The sequence below is a fragment of the Pinus tabuliformis genome, chromosome 7 (genome assembly GCF_031772625.1).
Source record: "Pinus tabuliformis cultivar Carrire ecotype Pingquan chromosome 7, CPIR1, whole genome shotgun sequence".
In the NCBI taxonomy this organism is placed as follows: domain Eukaryota; kingdom Viridiplantae; phylum Streptophyta; class Pinopsida; order Pinales; family Pinaceae; genus Pinus; species Pinus tabuliformis.
The window spans coordinates 1946497166-1946511130 of record NC_142293.1 but is presented as its reverse complement, the minus strand read 5'-3'; the positions used below and the strand labels follow the sequence as shown (position 1 = coordinate 1946511130).

Genomic DNA, 13965 nt, shown 5'->3' with positions numbered 1-13965 from the left:
ACTCGATCAGAGAATCAGTAATTTCAAGCTATGGTCAATCAATATGTAATACTGTGAATTTTATGGTAATACAGTTATGTCGATAGACCACAGAGCCACATACCCACACAATATCTACAAACTCGTAAAAGAATGGCAAGATCAATGTTAAGGTTACTAACAAAAATTAGCAGAGGCAAGAATACACAAATATAGAGGCCCATTATTGAGCTGCCATTAGTCCACAACATGTACGCCAACCCAAGAAAAAACAATAATGGTCATCATCATATTCTTATGAAATTATGACAGAGAGAATCAGTATTTTTGAGCTCCTATCAATCAAAATATAATACCATGAATCTTATGACAATAATGTTATATAGGGAGACTATAGAGCCATATATCCACACAATATCTACTAACTTGTAAAAGAACAAGAAAATAAATGCATGTACCATGCCTAGAAAAAGGACAAGGATGCAATACACGACCTGTACAAATAGAGGGATGCAAGACTTTGCAAGTTGGTTGTCTGCAAAGCAGATTCTGCTTGATGTAACCTACATCTTTGTATAACAGCAGGTGCAACTAGTTTTTGACGAAAAATTAAATCCTATGTCTTTTTTCAAACTCTTGGTATTTTGCTACAAGAAATTTACCTACAAAACAAATATGAATTAATTGCACAGAGAGACACAACACTGAATAAGAAAGAAGCAGCTAGTCAGGAAATCAACAAGCTTGCATTTAAAATTGTTAGTACCCCAACCTACACAGTACAAGCAAGCATTAAAAGTTTAGAGAAGTGAATAAGAAACATCCATGGCCAGAAACTGCACATTGTGTCAATTCACACTGCAAAAGGTGAGACCCACAAAGTCCAGGAAGACAAAGTATACACAGAAAAAAAGTATAATGGAAATAACATTTGTCAGATTAAAATTATAAAAATTTAGAGCAATAAAAATCAAGGAAGAGATCTTTGCATGAAAAATATAGGCAAACCAAGAAATCTTAGCTACATCCTGAACATATTTTAGTTCAAAAAACAATTCTCATTGAAATCTATATATATCATGTACACGTATCAAGGTACACATATCACTAGTCATCATATACACTAATGCCCTTGTGGGCCAGGAGATATAATGTTTGAGTGTGTACAAAAATGCACATGTAGACCATGTGTTATAATATCTAGGCCTTCTAATACATAATCTACTGCAATACCTAGTCTAGACTAGTCAGCAAGGTGATCGTGGTGCTTCTTGCAATGTTGTGGTCTCACCAGTGCTGCTGGTCCTTCCTATGCAATCAAGCAACGAAATGATACCATGTTAGTATATATTTATCAAAAGCATTTAATTGATTTAAAATACAAATGACTAAATTTACTATATCTGTGGGAACATCTACAAAATCAATCCTTGCATACCTGTGAGTATTAAGTGTTTTGTGCCCAATTTAGAGTATGTGTAACAATCGCATCTATATATATATCCTTGACTGCATTCTCAACAACTCTCGATGGTCCTGCATCATCTATTTGTTTTCCTATTGTCCCATGAGACTCATCCAAGGCCTACATGTGGATTTGTTCATTAGTCAGTGTCAAAAACTTCAAACATACACCCTGATTTTTCATTGGAAGCAAGTACTAATCTGATGCAGATGTACTAAATTAACTTTGCTGAAAGGATAACAATAACAATGTTTCAGTACATATATTAACAGTAACATCATTAATTGCCTACCATTGTACTAATGGTGGTATTATTAAATTTGTGCATAATATAAATTTAAAAAACATGCATGTAAACAAACCTACAACAACAAAGGGCAAGAAACTAGGAGCATGTGGATCAATGGGTTGTTGAACAGGCAAGTGTAGTACATTGGCATGTGACAAAAAATAATACTTGAACTTGTATGTTGACATATCAATAAAAATATTTATACTCACTGATAATTTTACCCGTTTATGCTTCAGTGCCATGTCTGCATCACTGTGATGGGGATATTCCAACCTCTTCATGGTGGGAGATTGCCTGACAGAGTCCTGCAGACCCCAATATATATGAACACCAAATTTTATCAAAAATTGCAACTGCTTTTTGTAGGTTTAAGTAACTTATCCACTTTGCTAAAATGATAACAACATAAAGATTATTATTTATTAATTGTCTGTCATCATCTTAATGGTGGTCTTATTAAATTCACGTATAACATGAACTTAGAAAAAATGCCTGGAGGCAACTCTGCAATAGTGCAGGGTAATAAACTAACAGTATATATATGGATGGATTGCAGTATAGGTGTGAGTAGGACAAAAGGTATGTGAAAATATAAAACTTATATGCAGATACACTTCGAAGTTCGTATTAGGAAAAAGCATCGTTTGCCCAAGAGAATCTAGAAGTTCAAAGTTGCAGTCGGCAGCTAAATAGATGAAAATCACAAAAACAAACTACCTAAATAAAAATAACAACCCAGTTGAAGTGGAAAATTTTAGAAGTTATTCTGTGTCAATTCGTTTCATGATTTAACTCTATTTGCTTCCAACTAACCCTTCATTCATTTTGCATGAAAGCCATCCGAATTGAAATATGAGTTACAGGTTTTTACACTTACTCCAACCAAGGATGGTGCTTGTAACTTATGGGCCTTGCCCAACATCTGCATCGTAGATTGGTCTGCCGATTGGTCAAGTGAATCGGACACAATGCAGGAATCTGCCGATGGCTGTGGTAAGTCATCACCTTCAATATACACAGTTTCGGGTATCTGAATGGGATTGTATTGGGAGCCCCTGCGTTGCTCAGGTGAATTAAGGGCAAAACCTCGACCTGCCGACAGCAGTTTTAAGTCATCACCTTCTAGGTCGTCCGTTTCTGGTATCACAATAGGGTACTCTTGCGAGCCCCTGCATTGCTCAGATGAATTGGACACAATGCTGAGGTCTGCAGATGGCTGTGGTAGGCCAGCACCTTGATCACTGACAGTGACTCTTATCTCAATAGGCTGAAACCGTCCGACCCTGCGTTTTTCCCTCCTCCGTTGTTGAGAAAATGGAAGCCTAATAACCTTGCCATTCTTTACAACCAGCCCCTCAATGGAAAGTGTAGCTGCTGCTTGAACCCTGAAATTCTCGACGGCCATCATATATGGAGCGCCAAGCAATAGAGGACAGGAGTTTTTATCGTGCATTCTCAGGATTTGGAACGTCGATAAAACTCGAACCGGGCCAATGTCAACAGGAACGTTCTCAATCAGACCTGCTGGATCTGCACTACCCAGGTCGATTCCGGTAGAAGGAACCATAAGCCTGGCAGTAAAAATTGTGGGTTTTAAATTCAGTGCCTCCATTATATGAAAAGGCATGATATTACATAAAATGGCAGAGTTCAGTACAACATCCTTCACAACCCTGCCTGCTACTACGGCATCCACCGTATCGGCATTCCCAAAGTACTGGGCAATGGCCTTGCCCTTGCCATTTTCAGGCATTTTGGCATACATAAATGTTCTCAAACTAAATTCTCTAGTACCAAATCCTCCGCCTGAATACCAAATAGTAACCACAGAATCCCACAATATTCAAGTTATGCCCTTATTAAACAAAATCCTCGTTGTCCCTTCGCGTATCCTCAAGCCTTCTTTTCCTAACCCTAACCCTAAATCCCTTACATCTACCCTTACCTTGGAGATTAGATATATAGTCATACTTTCAGGCCTACCTTTGAATCAATGGGGATTATTCAACGAGGATGGTTGGGTATGATTCACAAAGCTTCTAAGGACATGAACATTAACTTAGTTTAGTTATGCTGTGAAATATAATTACACAGATATTAAAAGCAAAGCCATAGCTTGGCCTTTGAATCAATCTATATTATTTTGAGAAAAAAGAATGGGGATGGGTAGGTATGATTCAAAAACCTTCCGAGGACATGAACATGAACTTGGTTTATCTATGATGTAAAATATAATTGCACAGAGATTAGAAGTGAAGAGATACCTTCAGGCCTACCTTTGAATCAACGGAGACTACTGAGAGAAAAGGAATGGGGATGGGTGTTTATGATTCAAAAACATTCTCAGACATGAACATTAACTTAGTTTAGCTATGATGCAAAATGTGATTACACACAGATAGGTAGGTAATGACAATGAGACATTATTATTTTATTAGAGAAAGAGATACAATGATAGGTATATCCTCTTTGATTTAAATTTACAGAGGCAATCATGGATCTAACCTATTTGATTTGAATTAATGGTTGTGCTTAAAATTGAAAAGTTGCCTTTAGATTGATGGACTTACTCATACCAACAACCAGTTGGAGGATCCTATGTTGAAGTTGGCATTCCATGACTTTCCTGTTCTTTGTAAGATTATGCAGACAAGAAGGGAAATGGCACTTCCGCTTGCGATGCAGACGAAAAGGGAAATGACACTTCGCTTATACCAACCCGAACTGAAGTTATAGCGGGCACATGTTTTTTTAAAATACGATGGCTTCTTAGGTGAATCATCTTCGCCTCTTCTGAAATACCAGGAGACTAAAAGCTCATGAGTTCACGCCTCTGATATATTGATTGCCCTAAAGGATTCATTGTCTTTTTTGAATTACCCATTATGGAATCGTGTCCATGGTCTTTTAAGATTCAAATGCACATGTCAATAAAAATGGAATACCACTCTAATACTTGGTCACACATAAGTGAAATATAGATATTTTATGTTAAATGTTATTTTATTTTTGTTAAAGTATTGAAGTTATAATTTAAGGAATTATATGGTTTTTATTTAAGTTTACAAATTTATTATTTATTTATATATACTAGCTTATGTTTTAATTGTTTAATAAGTCTTTTAAGATTTTCTGCGTAGAGAATGAAAACCATTTTATGTGTGTGCATTTTTTTTATTGATGTGATTTATACAAATATATATATATATATATATTAATCAAAATTAATTATAAAATATTAAAAATAAAATAAAAATTTTTTAAAATTTAATTTAGTAAATTTATTTTAATAATAAAGTAATATGATTATTAAGTTAGAAGGTTTTGGTTGAGGTTTATAATTTTTTGCTTTTTAATTTGTTAATACATTAATTTAATAGGATTGAGTGTTTATTTTTCGGGTGATTGTGAATTTTTTTTAAATATTTAAAAATAAAGAAATTGATTTTATTATGTATATATATATGTAGTTTCAAGGGTTAGTTCAATTGGTCGAGTTATTGTCACTAAAAGCATCTCGTTAATGGGAGGTAAGAGGGTCAATTCATCTCTATACCCTCGGGGTTGGGCTTTGTAATAAGTTGGTGTGATGTGCTTCCTTCGGGTGGATCTACCCAAATGTTTTATTGAAATATAAATTAATTAAATAAATAAATAGTATATATATATATATATATATATATATATGAAATTGATTTGCTTTAGAATTGTTGAATGTATTTTTTCTGTTAACTTGTAGTGAGGTAGTTTTTACTATCTAAAAATTACTCATGCAACCATAAAGGTGATCACTAAAAGACATCATCAATCAAGCAAACAAAGGTATTTTAAGGTTAATAGTTAGCATCCCTGATGGGGGTGATCATATGAGGGTACAAGTGTCCCAAGCGAGGCCATTGGGGCTTGCACCTTCGCCACGCGCGTAATTACTCGGCCTTTATGTGTCATCCTTGCCATCAAATCTCAGGCATGATGATTAATTACCCGTAGTCGGTTGTTATATTTGTTGTTTGGAGAGCATTTCGATCCAGTCTGCTAGCTCAGGCGATGAGTTGGGGTTGTGAGGAGGTTGGAGGTGTTTGGGTCTGGTGCCACGACAGCTCTTTGGGGCTTCTGCCTAAGGTAAGGAGGGACGAGTGCAAATGTGATTCTCTGGTTTGGGTTGGTCTTTGCTTACTAGTCTTCCCATGGGACCCTGGTACCCAAGCGGGCAGTGTCTGGTTCTGCCTCCTCGCCATTGCGCGTCTCCAGTTGTCTACAAATTTCTAGAAAGTCTAGGTTCCTTCATCTGGTGCTTGGGGTAAGGTCTCTGGGTCTTTCAGTTCCTTTGTTTTTCTATGTGGTTTCAAGAGTTTGTCTCTATGGGTTGGTGAACGTTTTGTTGTGGTCTTAGTGCTCGACGTTCCTATTGGTCTGTAACACAGTGAAAGTGAGATCTTGTTCTTTGGAAAATTCGGAAGGTGGTCTGAGTCTCTGTGCTAGGTTGAAGTCATAAAATTTTCTCCTCTCATCCGGGGCGGTGTTTTTTGCTCTCGTAATTCCCTTGGGTTGCGAGGAGGTTTCTTCCCGTTTAGTTCTATGGTTTGGGTTGCCTCAGGTTTGTTTTATTCAAGTACTTCTTATGTCAGTCTCCAGGTTTCCTTTCAGTGGTGGCAATGGTGTCATGGTCTTTGGTTTTGCATCGCCTCTTGGAGGTATCGTGATGGTCCCTTCTTGGTCTTCTCCTGCAATCAGTTTTCAATCAGTGATAAGTGCGATATGCCCCGCCAATGGGGACGTCCTTGTCGTGTGAGGGGCCAACATGCCCAAGTTGGTCGTCCAAGATTGAATGCAATTCATCATCCACCAATATGACAAGCCAGGAGACAGAGGGCGCAGAAGCCATTTCTCCAGCTTGCTCTCCAAGCCACATTGAGGCCCTGACTTCTTTGGACTCCCTTACTAAGCAGCAACAGCACATCCAAATTGATTTGGACATCCTAAGGGACCACAGGTATGATGATCAAAATGAGGCAGTGGCCTACCTTACCGATATTTAGTATAGTCAAAATGAAATACTGGTTCAACTAGATAGTCTCCGGCATAGTCATCATCGCACTAATGATCACCTTTGCAACTTGGAAGCGAGAGTGGAACATATTGATTTCCACACTCATGATCGTGTTGGTTACTTTGTTGCTCCCCTTGTACTTCCCCCCACCGCCTCCTTGATTTGATGATGTCAATTATGGTCTCTTTTTGGGTTATTACTAGTATGACATGGCTTTTATGCCTCACAAAAATAATGTATGCTAAGTGTCAATTTTGGTATCCTCTAGTCCCCAACCTCAAAAAGTGTGGTTGGAATGAGAGTGTGGATATTGTTGAGACAAATTTTGTATGTTACGCCATTTTGAAAATCTAATGAAAGCAGTTTGATCGATAAAAAAAAAAGGTTAATAGTTAGAAACCCAAAAGCAATTAGCTAAACATTATAATTTAGGTTTTTATAATCCATGCAATGTTACCACTTGGGATTTACAAGGCTTTGTGGATTGTTTCTTCGATGACCATGTAGGAAACAATGTTTCCTCAAAAGAATGGCGTAAAGAATTATGAAGATCGTGTTAGAATCAAGTACAGAGGTCAATTGGCCACCTTCTACCTCCCACACACTTGAGGAGGCCGTTTTGAATCCCCAAAGTACTCTTCATGTCCCCCCAAGCATGAAGAGCACACAATGGCATCCAAACTCATTCATTGAACTAATAGTCATGAAAGTTTTGGGAAATCTTATAAATAAGAGCTTGTAACAATTAGTTCTTATTTGTATGTGTGTTGAAATTATATTGTCAAGATATATTATTGATAAAAATAGTATTGATAAGACTGAATACAAATGATAAACAATGTCACCCAAACGTTGTGTTATATAACATTGACTCATCACAAGTGAGGATGTATACACCTTTGTTAAATTTGTTTTGTTCTCAAACAAGGATGATGAGGGTTATTATTGGCAAAATCTTTTTATTTCGCATGATGAGTCTTCTTGTGGAAGGATTTTCCATTTGATAATATATTCTTTAATGCATATGAAATGTAATATGTTTTCCTTAGCGACAAGAATACCTTCTAATTCTAAAATAGTTCTTCCTTTGTCATCAAACTTATGAATCTTTATTTGAATAGGTTGGACTTGTCCCAACACCTTCCCGAGACAAAACACATGGAAGACATTATGGATGTGACAATTGTCTACTAACTTCAACCCATACACTACTTCACTATTTTTTTGTTGATTTTAAGAGGCCCATAGAATTTTGGAGCCAATTTGTTATTTCCTTGTTGCGTAAGTGATAATTGTTTGTAAGGTAGGAGTCTTAAAAACACTCAATTGCCTTCTTTAAACTTTCTTTTTTATCTGTGTTGGTCTATTTGTGTTTCAATCTATTACGAGCTGTGACTAAATTTTCTTTTAATATTTTGATGATATTTTGCTCTTTGTGAAGCCAATTCTTTATTGTTTGGACCTTAATGTCAAATAGTGAAAATTCCTTCCATTTTGGTGGTTCATAACCATATAAGGCTTGGAAAGAAATAATTTTGGCAAATGTGTGGTAAGTTGAATTATATCACCATTCAACTAAATGCAACCGTTGGCACCACTTGTTCTACTTATTTGCCACAAAACAACAAAGGTAACTTTCCAAGCAGTTGTTTAGAATTCCTATTTGGCCATCTTTTTGTGGATGTTAAGCTAAATTCTTATTAAGATATTTCAAAATTCTCTCTAAAAGTTCCCTTCAAATTTTGGATCCCTATCACTAATAATGACCTTTAAAAAACCATGTAATATATGGATGTTCTTACATATTTAGACATTGACAATTTATTTTGTTGAATTTGTCTTTCTAACTACCATAAAATGTGCATATTTAGTTAATATGTCAACCACAACAAAAATATTATCTTTTCCATCGGACGTGGGTAATCCTTCATAGAAGTCCATTAATATCTCTTCCCATTTTTGGTTGGGAATGTGTAAGGGGTGAAGTAAACCCATTGTCAGAAGATTTTCATTTTTATTTCTTTGACATGTATCACATTTAGCAACAAACTTTTGAATATCTTTATTTATTCCCATGTAATGTTCCCGACCACTTAGGAAGCATATGACATAGTTAGTTAGCTTATGATGTTTCCCTTAGGCTAAGGAGGGGAAAATTTAATAAGGGGACTTGATTCACCTAAGAAAACATTATAAAAGTCTAAGGGGTGAAAAGGGGGACATTTCCCAGGCAAGTGAAAAATCACTTTAATTTTATAAAATGAAAAGATTATAAAGTGACTTTATAAAATTTAAAAGGGTAAAATGGTAGCAAAAGTGGCCACAAGTTTATAAAAGAGAAAAAGTGAGGAGACCCTTCTCATTCTTTCACTTGGATTTTGAGAAAATGAGCACTTGAGGAGTTTTGGAGAAGAAGCTTAGGGTTTGAGAAACCCTATAATGTGTCCCATCAAAAGGTATATTTTGAAGTTCATTATGTTATCCTCTAGCCCTTAAAACTCTCATTTTCTCACATTAATTCACATTTTTAGCCATAGTATGCTTAGTAGGAAAACTAAAGGGTGTTTGTCATATTGTATGGCCTAATTTGATTAAATTGCAAGAAAAGAAACATGTTTGGAGGCATTTACTATGCAAGGGCTTGAAGGAGACAACCAAGAGAGAATATAGGGGGCTTGTCCACCTCATTAACTCTCTAACTCGGCTAGAGATCATAGAATCCTCGCTCATAGCTTGAATTCACTAGTAGCCGAGGGACTTCAAGTACATGTGAAGATCAAGGAGGACTAGATCCACGATCTCAAAATCTTGGAGGGAATCACTCCTCTTTTCAAGGGAGTTTCCATCAACTACTGTTATGCCAGATAAATCCCTCTTGCTGACAAGAGCGATCTTCCTATTTCCTAGAGGAAACTAGATACAAATAGACAATTGAATGATTCTTTCCCTAAGCTTATTCCATTCTAATTGTAAATACAAGACTAGGAGAAAAAGTCTCTCACCTATTTGCGAAATGCTTGATGAAGATCCCTGCTTTGTCTCGATGAAGCTTCCAAATGCTCAAAATGACTTGCAATCACAGACATAAAAGAGATCAAAGGCATATGCAATCACAACAATTCAAACAAGCTTAATCTAATGATTAAGGAGATTATAAATTGAGATTATCTTACTGAATATCAAAAGAATCATAAACCATTCATCATTTCAATAAGACAATACAATGGGAAAAAGGATTCATTTGTATTAATTCAAGGATAAAGAAGAGCCTTACAACCTTTGCCTTGATGTCATGAGGTTCCTCCCAAATGCCTCTAAAAATCTCCTTAGCTGATAATCCTTTCAATCTAAATCCAACAGCAAAAGTCTATCTTTTCTGAACATCCTAATCCCTCTATCCTCTAGTCATTTTATAGGCCAAGAGGAAGAAGTTTCATATCCAAAAGAGATGGATGAGATCCTCTAATTGGGGGGTTAGGGTTCCTAGATGAAAGGGAATTAGCTCCATGATTTGAGGGGTATGACTCGAATAGATATGACCTAGAAGCTTTTAGTTGGGATATATTCGACCAATAATGCTTATGGGATTCGCTTTTTATTTTTAAGTTTCTTTGATTTACCTGTGCGGTCTATAGTGGAAGATAGAGCACGGTTCTGCACACTTATCAGGGATAAAAACTGCAAATGCATAGAAACTTACTAGGAAAAGCACACATGTCACACTTAACAATTCATAAATCCATTTAATCCAAAATTCACATATTCTTCAAAGGTTTTTGGTTGTTTGACTTCTAAGGGAGTGTAATGTAACATGTTTATGGATGGCGAGATCCATTTTAACAGTCAAGTGTCATGGTAATAGGTAATTTAGGAAGGATCCCTAAAGTTTCACTAAGGGAGTGTCATTCAATTTGTTATGGTGGATAAATCCATCTTGCTGACAAGAGCAATCTCCCTATATCCTAAAGGAAACTAGAAACAAGCAGACAATTGAATGACTCTTTCCCTAAGCTTATTTTGTTTAAATTGTAAATTTAAAAGTAGGAGAAAAATCCTCTTACTGTAAAATTTTAATGAGCCCAGATAAAGCAAAAATCGGTGTTTTTTAGTTTTAGGGAGTCAAGAGAAAAATGTAAGTAAACTCCACAATGTTCTCTTTTCGTAAATTTAGTCCCTCAAGCCCAAAAAAGGATAAAATAATGCAGTAGAGAAATTTATTGACCATAATAAGTCAACATACACATTTTTCGTAAATAGTCCAGTTCAGTTCGTAAAAGGGGTAAATTTATACTGAGTAGATGATTGTTCATTTATTTTTATGAGTTCGAACAATCAAGTGCTCGACAATCTTTTCATGTTTCGAGAGTCTAAAAAGGGCTTAAAAGAGGAATATATGGTTTCGCTTTTTAGTAAGTTTTATCGAGTTCGAAAAAGTGATAAAAATATACTCATATTACTGACTTTTAATTTAATTAATGAGTAGGAAAAGATGAAAAGAACTTAGCATTTTCATGTACGTTTTACAAGCATGAAAAGATAGCAAAAGAATCTTGGGATTTTCATGAGTTTAATGAATCTTGAAAATAATAACTGAAATAGACTTGAGATAGGTTTCATTTTTACACAAGCCTAAAACAGAGAAAATTGTGCTTGAGATAAGTTTTAATGCCCCCAACATAATGACTGCAAGGGTGTAGGAATTTACAGGGTAAGTTCCTCAGAAAGAACACCAAAAGGACACCGCTCACAACCAGATCTCAAATCAATACACCAGTATTTTTGACGTGGTTAAAACCCTCAGAGTGCAAGGAGGGAAACAGTCCACGGCCTGTCCCAATGTGGGTACTACAGGAAATTTATTAATCAAAGAATGAAAATTTACATAAGCTTCTCTCATGCACGGATTACCCGAACAATGACCCTCCATGCGCTTTAAATAGAACTCATGGACCAATCGGGTGTCAAGCCACGGATCAAGTGTCAGTAATACCGAGGAGAGAATGAACCGTCGGATCACTACATATCGTGACCGTCGGATTGTAAGTTACAAAATGTACAACGGTAAAGAAACACACTTTACCTAACTCTATACCTAACTCTACACTAGACCAAGTTGAACTTAACTATATCCTATGTGTCGGAATATCCTAACATCCCCCCTTAAGAACAACTTGGGATAAGATTGAAGGATTTACAAATATGACACAATAGGAGAAGGAAGGAGGCACTAGAGCCTATCCCCCCTTAGTGACAACTTCCTGAACTCCAAGCATATATCGAAGTTTAGTGAACTTCGCCTCTGTGAGAGCCTTTGTGAAGATGTCTGCAGCCTGATCATCTGTTGGACAATATTGCACTTCAAGAACATGGTCATGAATGAGCTTTCTGATGAAGTGCATGTGTAGTTCAATGTGTTTGTTGCGCTGATGCTGGACTGGATCTTTGCATAGCTGAATGGCACTTTGATTATCACACCAAAGTGTGGTTGGATGCTGCTGCTCAAAGCCAAACTCTGATAGGATCTGACGAAGCCACAAGGCTTCCTTACTAGCTTCCACGGCACCACGATACTCTGCTTCTGCTGACGAAAGAGAAATGGCAGCCTGTTTCTTACAAGCCCATGTAATAGGTCCTGAACCAAGAGTGAAGACATAACCGGCAGTAGACTTCCGATCATCAGGGTCACCAGCCCAATCAGAATCAGTGAAACCAACTAACAGAGGAGCTGCTTTGGCACTGTAATGAATCCCAAATTGTACTGTACCTCGAACATAACGAAGTATTCTTTTAGCTGCTTTCCAATGACTTTCACGGGGGTTTTGCATAAAACGAGCAACAAGGCCAACAACAAAGGAAAGATCAGGACGAGTATGGGTTAAATACAAGAGTTTTCCTACAAGTTGACGGTATAAGGTAGCATCAATTTCAGGAGAAGTACAAGAGACTGAAAGTTTGACTCCAGACTGAAAGGGAGAAGGGGCTGGCTTACAGTCTTCCATGTGAAAATAACAAAGAATATCACAAGCATACTTGGACTGGGAAAGGAAAATACCCTCCTTGGATTGCAAGACTTGAAGACCGAGAAAATAGTGTAAGTGTCCTAAGTCTGTCATTTCAAATTTCTTTTTAAGGCTGGACTTCACATGGTTTATAAGGTTGGGATCACTACCAGTAAGAATAAGATCATCAACATAAAGAACAAGGATGATAAGAGAGTTGCCCACTTTCTTGGTGTAGACAATATTGTCAGAATGACACCTAGAAAAGCCAGATTCTAAAAGAAAGCTATCCATTTTGGCATACCAAGCCCGAGGAGCTTGCTTGAGGCCATAAAGGGATTTCTTAAGTCGACAAACAAGGCTGGAGTCTGTTTGTATGAAGCCAATGGGTTGTTCCATATAGATTTCTTCCTGCAAGTCCCCATGCAAGAAGGCAGATTTAACATCCATCTGATGGACTTCCCATTTTAAAGAGGCAGCAAGGGAAAGAACAAGGCGGATAGAGTTCATTTTGGCAACAGGGGAGAAGGTTTCAGTGTAGTCAATGCCTTCAACCTGTGAAAAGCCCTTAGCAACGAGACGAGCTTTATGTTTATCAACTTTCCCATCTGGTCCATACTTGGTTCTGTAAACCCATTTACATCTAACAAGTTTGCGTCCCTTTGGTAGAGGAACAAGATCCCATGTATCATTTGTCATCAATGAATGATATTCTTCATTCATAGCTGCTTCCCAATGTGGATGGCCTGAAGCTTCTGCAAAAGTGTCAGGATCATGATTTACTGGAGCTTGAGCCAGTAAAGAAGAGGCTCTTTCAAACTGAGAACGTGTACGTCGCTGATCTGTAGGATCACCGGCAAGATCACCTGCTGCATCCCGAGTAGCACGGACCCATCTTGGAAGTTGAGGATCCTGAGAAGGTGGGGGAGGATTATCATCCTCGCTTTCATCATCTGAAGAAGAAATGTTTTCAAAAGTAGAAGAGATAGGAAGAGGTGGCACATCCGCCGGACTAGGCTCGCAGGCCGATTTATTTTCATCAAATTTTACATCTCTTCTAATGATAACATTTTTGGACTTAAATGGAATAAGTCTATAACCTTTTACATCTTCAGAATATCCAACAAAAGTACATTTCTCACTCTTAGGTTCTAAAGCTTTATGCTTTTCATCTGGAATA

The 13965-nt window shown here is 37.0% G+C and overlaps 1 protein-coding gene across 5 annotated transcripts; it reads right to left on the bottom strand.

Moving 5' to 3' along the window:
- Positions 1–454: 454 nt before the first annotated feature.
- Positions 455–4667, bottom strand: LOC149256258 (uncharacterized). Of its 5 annotated transcripts, none has more exons than XM_089457398.1 (4): positions 2614–4288; positions 1946–2041; positions 1418–1564; positions 455–1284 (listed from the first exon to the last, which is right to left on the bottom strand). In XM_089457398.1, the coding sequence occupies exons 1-3, from the start codon at positions 3499–3501 to the stop codon at positions 1427–1429; spliced, it is 1122 nt and encodes a 373-aa protein (XP_089313524.1). In that variant the 5' UTR covers positions 3502–4288; the 3' UTR covers positions 455–1284; positions 1418–1426. The 5 variants fall into 5 exon arrangements, 3 of the variants coding, with proteins under 3 accessions (XP_089313524.1, XP_089313525.1, XP_089313523.1); XM_089457399.1 differs by having other exon boundaries at positions 456–1288; positions 1958–2041; XM_089457397.1 differs by having other exon boundaries at positions 458–1288.
- Positions 4668–13965: the final 9298 nt, after the last annotated feature.